Raw genomic sequence first — 14,398 nt, 5'->3', positions numbered from 1 at the left:
AACGCCACCCTCCCTCAGCATTTCGCTTGGCAGATCATCTCTGCCCGCTGCCTTTCCTGGTCTCAGACTCCGTATCGCCTTCAGTACTTCCTCAACAGATGGCACCTCAGCCAGCCACTCACAGGGGGTGACTTCTTCCAATATTTGAGGCACCGCAGCCTCAGCAGGGTCATCCTCACTTTGTGCCACGATGTTTTCCTGGCTGAGGGATTTTCCCTCCCCCAGGACCTCACAGAAATGCTCAGCAAATCTGCAAACCTGTTCCTGGGGGTCGGAGATTGGATCACCGTTTTTTCCCCTAATGATGGTAATAGGTGTGGCGTTGCAGGTTACTTTTTTGATGGCGTTAAATAGAGATTTGTGATCGCGGGCCACTGAGGCAGACTCCATCTCCTCAGCAACCCGCGACCACCACCCATCCTAGCAGCGCCTCACGGCTCTCCAAACCTCCGAGCGAAGGCTGCGGTAAGCCTCCTCATTCTCTGACGTGGGATTCTGTAGCCGATGACAGTGGGCCTGTCGCTTTTTCTGAACTATCCTGAACACCTCCTCTATCAGCCAGGGTCTCTGGGGAGGTCTGGACTGCGTACCCAAAGCAGCCAATGCAGCTGCATGAGCGAGTCCTAAACCTCGCCCATTTACCCTCGACATCCGGAGGAGTGGGGGACGATGCCAATCCCAGCCGCAGTCGATGATGGAATTCTCGCTTGCAACTTTCATCAGATAACTGAGACCAGGCCACTTTAGGTTGGAATGGGGTCCTGGGTGTACACCCACCACCGGAGTGGAAGAATGGCAGGCGCATCTTACAGATGACAAGTCGATGGTCAGAGGGCAGATCAGCTCCACGGTAGGTCCTGGTGTCAACGACATGGGCTCGCATCCGCTGGTCCGTCACTATGTAGTCCAGCAGATGTTCTTGCTTGGACCCGGCATGCATCCATGATGTTGTGTGGATGCGTCCATGCCGGAACAGCGTGTTGGTAATTACAAGCCCATGGGCTGCACAAAAATCTGTTGTTATTGAGCTGATCTGGTCCATGCCCTCCAATCACTCCAGACCAGGTGCCAGCATCATGACCAACTCGGGCATTGAAGTCACCCAACAAGATGACTCTATCCCGAGGGACCACTTTAGCCAGCACGTGTGACAGGAAGTCATAGAAGGCATCTGACTCATCGGCTTTGCCTGCTTCCTTCCACGGATGTTCATCTACAGTGGGGGCGTGGGTAACCACGACCACCACTCCTCGCCTCTGGTTGATGGGAAGGCGACCCCAAAGTAGCCTAGGGCTTACAGCTTCCCACACCTCACCGCCACGCTCCCACGCCCCCTTCATTATTTTGTTCATAAGAAGAGCCACCCCCTGTTGTTTGACAGTCTGCTGCCCCGTGTAGAGGACTGTCCACCCCTCATGATGGCAGGAGCCAGAACCGGTCCACCGGACCTCCTGAATGCCACAGAGATCCAGGCGGTACCGGTCCAGCTCCTGATAGAGGAATGGCAGCCTCTCCTCCGCAGTGAGCGTTCGAACATTCCACGTGGCCACACGTAGTGGCTTTTCGTTGTTTCTGGAGGAGCCCCGAGGGTAGAGATTCAATCTCCTGGCTCCGCCAATTGGGGTTTGGCCAGGAGACGTCATAGACGCCTGTCCCCCCAGGGCCTCCGGCACAAGCTTATTAGTTACATATTTTATACATGGTTTAGTGGTACATTTTTGAGGGTGGAGGGGTTACCAGCCCTTCGCACCCGTCCAGAGCCCCCGTTTAGCCACTGTGGTGGTCACAGACGCCATGAGGGGAGGAGCCAATCGGGATTGGACCTCCCCCCACAGCACTGTCCACGACAGAGTTGCCCGTCCGGCACCGCGAGGAGGTAGGGGGTTGTTTTGCCGGACAGTTACACACACACTCACACACTCTCACACACTCTGCTGTGTAACTCATATTAACACCTGCAGTAATGAACACCAAAGACAAATATCCCCCGTGTAGCCTCTAACAGACTGTAGGGGCAAGTGCCGTTATCGAGCAGCACCTATGAAGGCCGTCCCGGCACACGAGGGGGTGGGTGGCCAGCACCACGCCCGGCCGCCTTTGTCTCCCCAGTGGCGATGTTCACTACACCACCGCTGCACCAGCTACTCATTTGAGGCTGAGTCGACCTAGGGAAGGCCCAGGACCGGTTCAGATAATCATCACCGGTGGTGTTGGCCGTGAGCGGGAATCAAACTCGGGTAGCCGGGTTCGTAGCGCAGCGTAGCGCTAACCGCTACACCACCGCTCCCCACTGTATACATACACACACAGTGACACACGCACACTCACCCGTTCAAATCATCCGTCCAACCACTCACTCGCCCACTCACCCACTCGCCCACTCACTCATCCATTCACTCGCCCACTCGCACATCCACAAAGTCACCCACCCACTCACACACTCACCCGTTCAAATCATCCGTCCAACCACTCACTCGCCCACTCACCCACTCGCCCACTCACTCATCCATTCACTCGCACATCCACAAACTCACCCACCCACTCACACACTCACCCGTTCAGATCATCCGTCCAACCACTCACTTGCCCAGTCACCCACTCGCCCACTCATTCGCCCACTCGCCCACTCGCCCACTCACCCACTCACTCGCCCACTCGCCCACTCACTCGCCCACTCGCACACTCACTCGCCCACTCAGCTCATCCACTCATCCACTCGCTCACCCACTCGCCCACTCACTCACTCACCCACTTGCACACTCACTCGCCCACTCACTCATCCACTCATCCACTCACTCACCCACTCGCCCACTCATTCGCCCACTCGCCCACTCACTCGCCCACTCGCCCACTCAGCTCATCCACTCATCCACTCGCTCACCCACTCGCCCACTCACTCACTCACTCACCCACTTGCACACTCACTCGCCCACTCACTCATCCACTCATCCACTCACTCACCCACTCGCCCACTCAATAACCGTTCTCACTTGCTGACTCGCCTGTCCACTCACCTCCACTTCCTCAAACATTCACTCACACATTCATTCACTCACCCACTCACACACCCACCCACTCACTCACCCATACACTCATTCACTCACCCACTCACACACCTATGCATTTGGTATTCAACATTCACTCGCTCACCTACCCACTCAAATACCCACTCACTGAATGGTGTAGTGTGGGATGGTGTAGTGGTGTGGGTAGGCGTGGTGTGGTGTAGTGTGGTGAGTCTGTGTGTGCTGGTGCAGCGTGATGAGTGAGTGGAACCTGGTGTATTGTAGTATGGCGAGTGAGTGCTAGTGTAGTGTGGTGTAGTGTGGTATAGTGTAGTGTGGTGTATTGTAGTGTGGCGAGTGAGTGCTGGTGTAGTGTAGTGCATTGTAGCGTGGTTAGTAAGTGAGTGCTGGTGTAGTGTAGCCTGGTGAGTGAGTAAGTGAGTGGCTGAGTGAATGAGTGGCTGTGTGAATGAGTGGCTGAGTGAGAGGGTAAGTGAGTGAGTGGCTGAGTGAGTGAGTGGGAGTGGCTGAGTGAGTGGGAGTGGCTGAGTGAATGAGTGGCTGAGTGGGTGAGTGAGCGAGTGAGTGAGTGGCTGAGTGAGTGAGTGGCTGGATGAGTGAGTGAGTGAAGGGGTGAGTGAGTGAGTGGCTGAGTGAGTGAGTGGGAGTGGCTGAGTGAGTGAGTGGCTGAGTGAGAGGGTGAGCAAGTGAGTAAATGAGCGGCTGAGTGAGTGAGTGGCTGAGTGAGTAAGTGGCTGAGTGAGTGAGTGGCTGAGTGGGTGAGTGAGCGAGTGAGTGAGTGGCTGGATGAGTGAGTGAGTGAAGGGGTGAGTGAGTGGCTGAGTGGATGAGCGAGTGAGTGGCTGAGTGAGTGAGTGGCTGGCTGAGTGAGGGAGTGTCTGAGTGAGCGAGTGGCTGAGTGAGTGCGTGGCTGAGTGAGTGAGTGGCTGAGTGAGTGAGTGGCTGAGTGAGTGGCTGAGTGAGTGCATGGCTGAGTGAGTGAGTGACTGAGTGAGTGAGCGAGTGGCTGAGTGAGCGAGTGGCTGAGTGAGCGAGTGGCTGAGTGAGTGAGTGGCTGGCTGAGCGAGTGGCCGAGCGAGAGGGCTCCAGTACGGCGCGTGGTGGATGTGCCGCAGGTTTAGTAATGGAGTTATGATTCCGCACGGCGCGTTATCTCAAACGCACACACGCGGGACAGCGCGGGAGAGAGCGAGTCGAGTGGGCTGGGTGGGAGTGGGGGAGGGGTGTTGGGAGAGAGAGGGAATGAGACAGTCAAAGATCCCCCCGGTAGCCTCGACAGACCGCCGGGGCAAGTGCCGTTCGCGTGTAGCCCCGGGGGGACCGCGTTCCCAGCCCGCTCGCCACTGCGCCACCGCTCCCCAATGCAGAGAACACGGACACAAAGTGAGTGGGAGACGGGGAGATGGGGAGGGAGGGAGGGGTGGGGGGTGACGTGGTGGGGGGGCGGGGGATGTGGATCCCTTCCCGTGACCGCGAGAGAGAGAGAGAGTCTGAATTCACGGCGGCGGAGGAGGCGGTGGAGGCGGTGGCGGCGGCGATGAAATAGCAGCTCCAAGTTTTGTGAATGAACGGGGCGAGCGAGGCTCGGGGGAACACGGCCGCGGGTCCCGCTCGCCCATTCACAAATTTTCACCGTGTCGTCACCAACGCTGCCACGACCATCATCTCAATCAAGACTGCGACCCTGAGACCCGGTCTTAGTAGGGACCCTGACCCTGAGAGCCGGTCTCCCTGAGTCTCAGTGGAGACGCTGACCCTGAGACCCGGTCTCCCTGAGTCTGATCCCAGACACTGACCCTGAGACCCGGTCTCCCTGAGTCTCACCCCAGACCCTGACCCTGAGACCCGGTCTCCCTGAGTCTCACCCCAGACTCTGACCCTGAGACCTGGTCTCCCTGAGTCTCACCCCAGACCCTGACCCTGAGACCCGGTCTCCCTGAGTCTCACCCCAGACTCTGACCCTGAGACCCGGTCTCCCTGAGTCTCACCCCAGACCCTGACCCTGAGACCCGGTCTCCCTGAGTTTCACCCAGACCCTGACCCTGAGACCCAGTCTCCCTGAGTCTCACCCCAGACCCTGAGACCCGGTCTCCCTGAGTCTCACCCCAGACCCTGACCCTGAGATCCGATCTCTCTGAGTCTCACCCCAGACCCTGACCCTGAGACCCGGTCTCCCTGAGTCTCACCCCAGACACTGACCTTGAGACCCGGTCTCCCTGAGTCTCACCCCAGACCCTGACCTTGAGATCCGGTCTCCCTGAGTCTCAGTGGAGACTCTGACCCTGAGACCCGGTCTCTCTGAGTCTCACCCCAGACCCTGACCCTGAGACCCGGTCTCCCTGAGTCTCACCCAGTCCCTGACCCTGAGACCCGGTCTCCCTGAGTCTCACCCCAGACCCTGAGACCCGGTCTCCCTGAGTCTCACCCCAGACCCTGACCCTGACCCTGAGACCCGATCTCTCTGAGTCTCACCCCAGACCCTGACCCTGAGACCCGGTCTCCCTGAGTCTCACCCCAGACACTGACCTTGAGACCCGGTCTCCCTGAGTCTCACCCCAGACCCTGACCCTGAGACCCGGTCTCCCTGAGTATCAGTGGAGACTCTGACCCTGAGACCCGGTCTCTCTGAGTCTCACCCCAGACCCTGACCCTGAGACCCGGTCTCCCTGAGTCTCAGTGGAGACTCTGACCCTGAGACCCGGTCTCCCTGAGTCTCAGTGGAGACGCTGACCCTGAGACCCGGTCTCCCTGAGTCTGATCCCAGACACTGACCCTGAGACCCGGTCTCCCTGAGTCTCACCCCAGACCCTGACCCTGAGACCCGGTCTCCCTGAGTCTCACCCCAGACTCTGACCCTGAGACCCGGTCTCCCTGAGTCTCACCCCAGAATCTGACCCTGAGACCAGGTCTCCCCGAGTCTCACCCCAGAATCTGACCCTGAGACCCGGTCTCCCTGAGTCTCACCCCAGAATCTGACCCTGAGACCCGGTCTCCCTGAGTTCCACCCCAGACACTGACCCTGACACCCGGTCTCCCTGAGTCTCACCCCAGAATCTGACCCTGAGACCCGGTCTCCCTGAGTCTCAGTGGAGACTCTGACCCTGAGACCCGGTCTCCCTGAGTCTCACCCCAGACCTTGACCCTGAGACCCGGTCTCCCTGAGTCTCACCTCAGAATCTGACCCTGAGACCCGGTCTCCCTGAGTCTCAGTGGAGACGCTGACCCTGAGACCCGGTCTCCCTGAGTCTCACCCCAGACACTGACCCTGAGACCCAGTCTCCCTGAGTCTCACCCCAGACTCTGACCTTGATACCCGGTCTCCCTGAGTCTCAGTGGAGACTCTGACCCTGAGACCCGGTCTCCCCGAGTTTCAGTGGAGACTCTGACCCTGAGACCCGGTCTCCCTGAGTCTCACCCAGACTCTGACCTTGAGACCCGGTCTCCCTGAGTCTCAGTGGAGACTCTGACCCTGAGACCCGGTCTCCCTGAGTCTCAGTGGAGACACTGACCCTGAGACCCGGTCTCCCTGAGTCTCACCCAGACTCTGACCCTGAGACCCGGTCTCCCTGAGTCTCACCCCAGACCCTGACCCTGAGACCCGGTCTCCCCGAGTCTCACCCCAGACCCTGACCCTGAGACCCGGTCTCCCTGAGACTCACCCCAGACCCTGACCCTGAGACCCGGTCTCCCTGAGACTCACCCCAGACCCTGACCCTGAGACCCGGTCTTCCTGAGTCTCACCCCAGACCCTGACCCTGAGACCCGGTCTCCCTGAGTCTCACCCCAGACACTGACCCTGAGACCCGGTCTCCCTGAGTCTCACGACAGACCCTGACCCTGAGACCCGGTCTCCCTGAGTCTCAGTGGAGACTCTGACCTTGAGACCCGGTCTCCCTGAGTCTCAGTGGAGACTCTGACCCTGAGGCCCGGTCTCCCTGAGTCTCACCACAGACACTGACCCTGAGACCCGGTCTCCCTGAGTCTCAGTGGAGACTCTGACCTTGAGACCCGGTCTCCCTGAGTCTCAGTGGAGACTCTGACCCTGAGACCCGGTCTCCCTGAGTCTCAGTGGAGACACTGACCCTGAGACCCGGTCTCCCTGAGTCTCACCCAGACTCTGACCCTGAGACCCGGTCTCCCTGAGTCTCAGTGGAGACTCTGACCCTGAGACCCGGTCTCCCTGAGTCTCACCACAGACCCTAACCCTGAGACATGGTCTCCCTGAGCCTCAGTGGAGACTGACCCTGAGACCCGGTCTCCCTGAGTCTCACCCCAGACCCTGACCACGAGACCCGGTCTCCCTGAGTCTCACCCCAGACACTGACCCTGAGTCCCGGTCTCCCTGAGTCTCACCCCAGACTCTGATCCTGAGTCCCGGTCTCCCTGAGTCTCACCCCAGACCCTGACCCTGAGACCCGGTCTCCCTGAGACTCACCCCAGACCCTGACCCTGAGACCCGGTCTCCCTGAGTCTCACCCCAGACCCTGACCCTGAGACCCGGTCTCCCTGAGTCTCACCCCAGACACTGACCCTGAGACCCGGTCTCCCTGAGTCTCACGACAGACCCTGACCCTGAGACGAGGTCTCCCTGAGTCTCAGTAGAGACTTTGACCCTGAGACCCGGTCTCCCTGAGTCTCACCCCAGACCCTGACCCTGAGACCCGGTCTCCCTGAGTCTCATTGGAGACTCTGACCTTGAGACCCGGTCTCCCTGAGTCTCAGTGGAGACTCTGACCCTGAGGCCCGGTCTCCCTGAGTCTCACCACAGACACTGACCCTGAGACCCGGTCTCCCTGAGTCTCACCCCAGACACTGATCCTGAGACCCGGTCTCCCTGAGTCTCAGTGGAGACTCTGACCCTGAGACCCGGTCTCCCTGAGTCTCACCACAGACCCTAACTTTGAGACACGGTCTCCCTGAGCCTCAGTGGAGACTGACCCTGAGACCCGGTCTCCCTGAGTCTCACCCCAGACCCTGACCACGAGACCCGGTCTCCCTGAGTCTCACCCCAGACACTGACCCTGAGTCCCGGTCTCCCTGAGTCTCACCCCAGACACTGACCCTGAGACCCGGTCTCCCTGAGTCTCACCCCAGACCCTGACCCTGAGACCCAGTCTCCCTGAGTCTTACCCAGGACTCTGACCCTGAGACCCGGTCTCCCTGAGTCTCACCACAGACACTGACCCTGAGACCCGGTCTCCCTGAGTCTCACCCCAGACACTGACCCTGAGACCCGGTCTCCCTCAGTCTCACCCCAGTCTCCTGACCCTGAGACCCGGTCTCCCTGAGTCTCACCCCAGACACTGACCCTGAAACCCGGTCTCCCTCAGTCTCACCCCAGTCTCCTGACCCTGAGACCCGGTCTCCCTGAGTCTCACCCAAACTCTGACACTGAGACCCGGTCTACCTGAGTCTCACCCCAGACCCTGACCCTGAGACCCGGTCTCCCTGAGTCTCATTGGAGACTCTGACCTTGAGACCCGGTCTCCCTGAGTCTCAGTGGAGACTCTGACCCTGAGGCCCGGTCTCCCTGAGTCTCACCACAGACACTGACCCTGAGACCCGGTCTCCCTGAGTCTCACCCCAGACACTGATCCTGAGTCCCGGTCTCCCTGAGTCTCACCCCAGACACTGATCCTGAGACCCGGTCTCCCTGAGTCTCACCCCAGACACTGATCCTGAGACCCGGTCTCCCTGAGCCTCAGTGGAGACTGACCCTGAGACCCCGGTCTCCCTGAGTCTCACCACAGACACTGACCCTGAGACCCGGTCTCCCTGAGTCTCACCCCAGACCCTGACCCTGAGACCCGGTCTCCCCTGAGTCTCACCCCAAACACTGACCCTGAGTCCCGGTCTCCCTGAGTCTCACCCCAGACTCTGATCCTGAGTCCCGGTCTCAGAACCCGAGCTCAGGAACTTATGACGAGCCAGCCAGCGGCTGTGTATCTGCTAACGAGAGAGAGACTTGTTAATTGGACGTCCGCCCCCCCCCCCCCCCCGGAGTCGGGCGAGGGGGGCCGGAGGAGCGAGCCTGAGCACGAGGAGCGAGTCTGAACGCGAGTGGGCGAGCGGCGCGGGAGTCGGAGCGCAAATGAGCGCCGCGAGCCTGCGGAGACCCCGCGCGAATTAACGCCCTGGGCCTCGTTAGCCAGCCAGAGGAGGGGGCGGGAGGCCGCGGGGGAGGACGAAGTCCCCGTCACGTGACGCCGGTGGCGCTCTTACGCCGCACGACCGACCCGGCCCCAGAGCCTGGTCAGGGCCCTGACAGGGCCGGGTCAGGGCCGGGTCAGGGCCCTGACAGGGCCGGGTCAGGGCCGGGTCAGGGCCCTGTCAGGGCCCTGTCAGGGCCGGGTCAGGGCCCTGTTAGGGCCCTAACAGGGCCGGGTCAGGGCCTGGTCAGGGCCAGGTCAGGGCCGGATCAGGGCCCTGACAGGGCCGGGTCAGGGCCTGGTCAGGGCCAGGTCAGGGCCGGGTCAGGGCCTGGTCAGGGCCTGGTCAGGGCCAGGTCAGGGCCGGGTCAGGGGCCCCCGGCATGGCTCTGCAGGCGCGACACCGCGTCCCCACCACGTGCCGACTAGCGTCACACGCTGGGTGGGCGAGTGGAGACGCGCTTGGGTGACTCGTGGGTGACGCGTGGGTGACTCGTGGGTGACTTGTGGGTGACGAGGCGTGGGTGACTTGTGGGTGACGAGGCGTGGGTGACTCGTGGGTGACTCGTGGGTGACTCGTGGGTGACGAGGCGTGGGTGACGAAGTGTGGGTGACTCGTGGGTGACTCGTGGGTGACGAGGCGTGGGTGACTCGTGGGTGACGAGGCGTGGGTGACTCGTGGGTGACGAGGCGTGGGTGACTCGTGGGTGACTCGTGGGTGACGACGCGTCCTCCACGCATCTGCAGCGTTCATCGTCGGCCCCAGTTGAACCCCCCCCCCCCACCCGTGCTGTGCTGGCTGCGAGAAATTCACACGGTCGTGACTTTCACTTCTCTTATTGTTGTATTCGCCAAATACGAGTCTCTCGTGACGCCACCCACCCAGCCACCCACCCACCGAGCCACCCATCGAGCCACCCATCCACCCACCCAGTCACCCAGCCAGCCACCCACCCAGCCACCCAGCCACCCATCCACCGAGCCACCCATCCACCCACCCACCGAGCCACCCACCCACCGAGCCACCCACCCACCCAGCCACCCACCCACCCAGCCACCCAGCCACCCATCCACCCACCCACCCAGCCACCCATCCACCCACCCACCCACCGAGCCACCCACCCACCCACCCAGCCAGCCACCCGTGTGTGTGCCCCTGCACCCCCTCCACCACAGGGCAGCCTGCGGTTTCACCTTTTCTAGCAGTCGTCAGTAGCTGGGGCCTTGCCCTCCGTGATTGTTGACTAACCCTGGTGCCCTGCCCCCTGCTGAACCTCCCCTCCCCCACCACCTCCCTCTATTTCCTTTTCATTTCTCTCACCGGCTCACTCATTCACTTACTCATTCATTCACTTCTTCATTCACTCACCGGGTTACACTTTCACCCTCCCTCTCCTCCCCCCTCTCCTCCCTCCCTCTCCCTCCCTCTCCTCCCTCCCTCCCTCTCCTCCCTCTCCTCCCTCCCTCTCCTCCCTCTCCTCCCTCCCTCCCTTTCCTCCCTCCCTCCCTCTCCTCCCTCCCTCTCCTCCCTCCCTCTCCTCCCTCCCTCCCTCTCCTCCCTCTCCTTCCTCCCTCCCTCTCCTCCATCTCCTCCCTCTCCTCCCTCTCCTCCCTCTCCTTACTCTCCTCCTTCCCTCTCCTCCCTCCTCTCCTCCCTCCCTCCCTCTCCTCCCTCCCTCTCCTCCCTCCCTCTCCTCCCTCCCTCTCCTTCCTCCCTCTCCTCCATCTCCTCCCTCTCCTCCCTCTCCTCCCTCCCTCTCCTCCCTCTCCTCCCTCTCCTCCCTCTCCTCCCTCCCTCTCCTCCCTCTCCTAACTCTCCTCCTTCCCTCTCCTCCCTCCCTCTCCTCCCTCCCTCTCCTCCCTCCCTCTCCTCCCTCCCTCCCTCTCCTCCCTCTCCTCCCTCCCTCTCCTCCCTCTCCTCCCTCTCCTTCCTCCCTCCTCCCTCTCCTCCCTCCTCCCTCCCTCCCTCTCCTCCATCTCCTCCCTCTCCTCCCTCTCCTCCCTCTCCTCCCTCTCCTCCCTCTCCTCTCTCTCCTCTCTCTCCTCCCTCTCCTCCCTCTCCTCCCTCTCCTCCCTCTCCTCCCTCTCCTCCCTCTCCTCCCTCTCCCTCCCTCTCCCTCCCTCTCCTCCCTCTCCTCTCCTCCCTCTCCTCCCTCGGCGGCGGTGCTGGTGGTTGCCGTTGGCGGTGGTGCAGAGCGAGTACCGGCGCTGGCTGTGCGCGGAGCTCCTGGCGGTGTCTCAGAGCGGCTGTACGGCGCCCCGGCCCTGCCGCCTGTACTGCTTCTCAGTCCTGGGCGCCTGTCCCTTCATCCTGCCGGACAGTGACGACCACCTGCACGGCGGCCTGCCGGGGTTCCTGTGCCCCAGTGAGCGGGCGCCTGGGCACTGGGTTGGGGTGCGAGTGTGGAGCGAGTGTGAGTGAGTGTGAGTGAGTGAGTGTGGAGGGAGTGTGGGCGAGTGTGAGCGAGTGTGGAGCGAGTGTGGGCGAGTGTGGGCGAGTGTGAGTGTGGAGTGTTAGTGAGTGAGTGAGTGTGGAGTGTTAGTGAGTGTGGAGTGTGGGCGAGTGTGGGCGAGTGTGAGTGAGTGAGTGTGGAGTGTTAGCGAGTGTGAGTGAGTGAGTGTGGAGTGTTAGCGAGTGTGAGTGAGTGAGTGTGGAGTGTGGGCGAGTGTGGGCGAGTGTGAGTGAGTGAGTGTGGAGTGTTAGCGAGTGTGGGCGAGTGAGTGAATGAGTGTGGAGTGTTAGTGAGTGAGTGTGGAGTGTGGGCGAGTGTGAGCGAGTGTGGGCGAGTGTGGGCGAGAGTGAGCGAGTGTGAGTGAGTGAGTGTGGAGTGTTAGCGAGTGTGGGCGAGTGAGTGAATGAGTGTGGAGTGTTAGTGAGTGTGGAGTGTTAGTGAGTGTGGAGTGTTAGTGAGTGTGGAGTGTGAGCGAGTGTGGGCGAGTGTGGGCGAGTGTGGAGTGTGAGCGAGTGTGAGTGAGTGTGGAGTGTTAGCGAGTGTGAGTGAGTGAGTGTGGAGTGTGGGCGAGTGTGGGCGAGTGTGAGTGAGTGAGTGTGGAGTGTTAGCGAGTGTGGGCGAGTGAGTGAATGAGTGTGGAGTGTTAGTGAGTGTGGAGTGTTAGTGAGTGTGGAGTGTTAGTGAGTGAGTGTGGAGTGTTAGCGAGTGTGAGTGAGTGTGGGCGAGTGTGGGCGGGCGAGTGTGGGCGAGTGTGGAGTGTGAGCGAGTGTGGGCGAGTGTGAGCGAGTGTGGAGTGTGGGCAAGTGTGGAGTGTGGGCGAGTATGGGCGAGCGAGTGTGGGCGTGTGTGGAGTGTGAGTGAGTGTGATTGAGTGAGTGTGGAGTGTTAGTAAGTGTGGGCGAGTATGGGCGACTGTGGAGTGTGAGTGAGTGTGAGCGAGTGTGGAGTGTGAGCGAGTGTGAGGGAGTGTGAGCGAGTGTGAGTGAGTGAGTGTGGAGTGTTAGCGAGTGTGAGTGAGTGTGGGCGAGTGTGGGCGAGTGTGAGCGAGTGTGAGCGAGTGTGAGTGAGTGAGTGTGGGCGGGGGCGAGTGTGGGCGAGTGTGAGTGAGTGTGGAGTGTGGGCGAGTGTGAGTGAGTGTGGAGTGTGGGCGAGTGTGAGTGAGTGTGAGTGTGGTGTAGTGAGTGAATGTGGGAGTGTTAGGGAGTGTGGAGTGTTAGTGAGTGAGTGAGTTTGGAGTGTGAGCGAGTGTGAGTGAGTTTGGAGTGTGAGCGAGTGTGAGTGAGTGTGGAGTGTTAGTGAGTGACAGTGAGCGAGTGTGGAGTGTTAGTTAGTGAGTGAGTGTGGAGTGTTAATGAGTGAGTGAGTGAGCGTGGAGTGTTAGCGAGTGAGTGAGTGAGTGTGAGTGAGTGAGTGTGGAGTGTTAGTGCGTGAGTGAGTGAGCGTGGAGTGTGAGTGAGTGAGTGTGGAGTGTTAGCGAGTGAGTGACAGTGAGTGAGTGTGGAGTGTTAGCGAGTGACAGTGAGTGAGTGTGGAGTGTTAGCGAGTGACAGTGAGTGAGTGTGGAGTGTTAGCGCGTGAGTGAGTGAGCGTGGAGTGTTAGTGAGTGAGTGAGCGTGGAGTGTTAGTGAGTGAGTGAGTGTGGAGTGTTAGTGAGTGAGTGAGTGTGGAGTGTTAGCGAGTGACAGTGAGTGAGTGTGGAGTGTTAGTGAGTGAGTGAGCGTGAGTGAGCATGGAGTGTTAGTGAGTGAGTGACAGTGAGTGAGTGTGGAGTGTTAGTGAGTGAGTGAGTGAGCGTGGAGTGTTAGTGAGTGAGTGAGTGTGGAGTGTTAGTGAGTGTGGAGTGTTAGTGAGTGTGGAGTGTTAGTGAGTGTGGAGTGTTAGTGAGTGAGTGTGGAGTGTGAGCGAGTGTGGGCGAGTGTGGGCGAGTGTGGAGTGTGAGCGAGTGTGAGTGAGTGTGGAGTGTTAGCGAGTGTGAGTGAGTGAGTGTGGAGTGTGGGCGAGTGTGGGCGAGTGTGAGTGAGTGAGTGTGGAGTGTTAGCGAGTGTGGGGCGAGTGAGTGAATGAGTGTGGAGTGTTAGTGAGTGTGGAGTGTTAGTGAGTGTGGAGTGTTAGTGAGTGTGGAGTGTTAGTGAGTGAGTGTGGAGTGTTAGCGAGTGTGAGTGAGTGTGGGCGAGTGTGGGCGGGCGAGTGTGGGCGAGTGTGGAGTGTGAGCGAGTGTGGGCGAGTGTGAGCGAGTGTGGGCGAGTGTGAGCGAGTGTGGAGTGTGGGCGAGTGTGGGCGAGCGAGTGTGGGCGTGTGTGGAGTGTGAGTGAGTGTGATTGAGTGAGTGAGTGTGGAGTGTATGGGCGACTGTGGAGTGTGAGCGAGTGTGAGCGAGTGTGGAGTGTGAGCGAGTGTGAGGGAGTGTGAGCGAGTGTGAGTGAGTGAGTGTGGAGTGTTAGCGAGTGTGAGTGAGTGTGGGCGAGTGTGGGCGAGTGTGGAGTGTGAGCGAGTGTGAGTGAGTGAGTGTGGGCGGGGGCGAGTGTGGGCGAGTGTGAGTGAGTGTGGAGTGTGGGCGAGTGTGAGTGAGTGTGGAGTGTGGGCGAGTGTGAGTGAGTGTGGAGTGTGAGTGAGTGAATGTGGAGTGTTAGGGAGTGTGGAGTGTTAGTGAGTGAGTGAGTTTGGAGTGTGAGCGAGTGTGAGTGAGTTTGGAGTGTGAGCGAGTGTGAGTGAGTGTGGAGTGTTAGTGAGTGACAGTGAGCGAGTGTGGAGTGTTAGTTAGTGAGTGAGT

At 60.2% G+C, this 14,398-nt stretch overlaps 1 protein-coding gene across 1 annotated transcript in view; it reads left to right on the top strand.

The window, feature by feature from the left end:
• Window positions 1-14,398, top strand: part of LOC116956821 (NALCN channel auxiliary factor 1-like) — a 42,695-nt gene that overhangs the window by 25,354 nt on the left and 2,943 nt on the right. The window contains exon 2 of the mRNA XM_032978667.2: window positions 11,370-11,541. Coding sequence (XP_032834558.2) covers window positions 11,370-11,541 — 172 coding nt within the window. The remainder of the gene's footprint in view (window positions 1-11,369; window positions 11,542-14,398) is intronic.

The sequence above is a fragment of the Petromyzon marinus genome, unplaced genomic scaffold (genome assembly GCF_048934315.1).
Source record: "Petromyzon marinus isolate PM22_M1 ecotype Great Lakes invasive population unplaced genomic scaffold, UKy_Petmar_22M1.pri1.0 PM_Scaffold_17, whole genome shotgun sequence".
NCBI lineage: Eukaryota > Metazoa > Chordata > Hyperoartia > Petromyzontiformes > Petromyzontidae > Petromyzon > Petromyzon marinus.
Note: the sequence above shows the minus strand (reverse complement) of the source record. Positions and strands in the feature narration are given on the sequence as shown.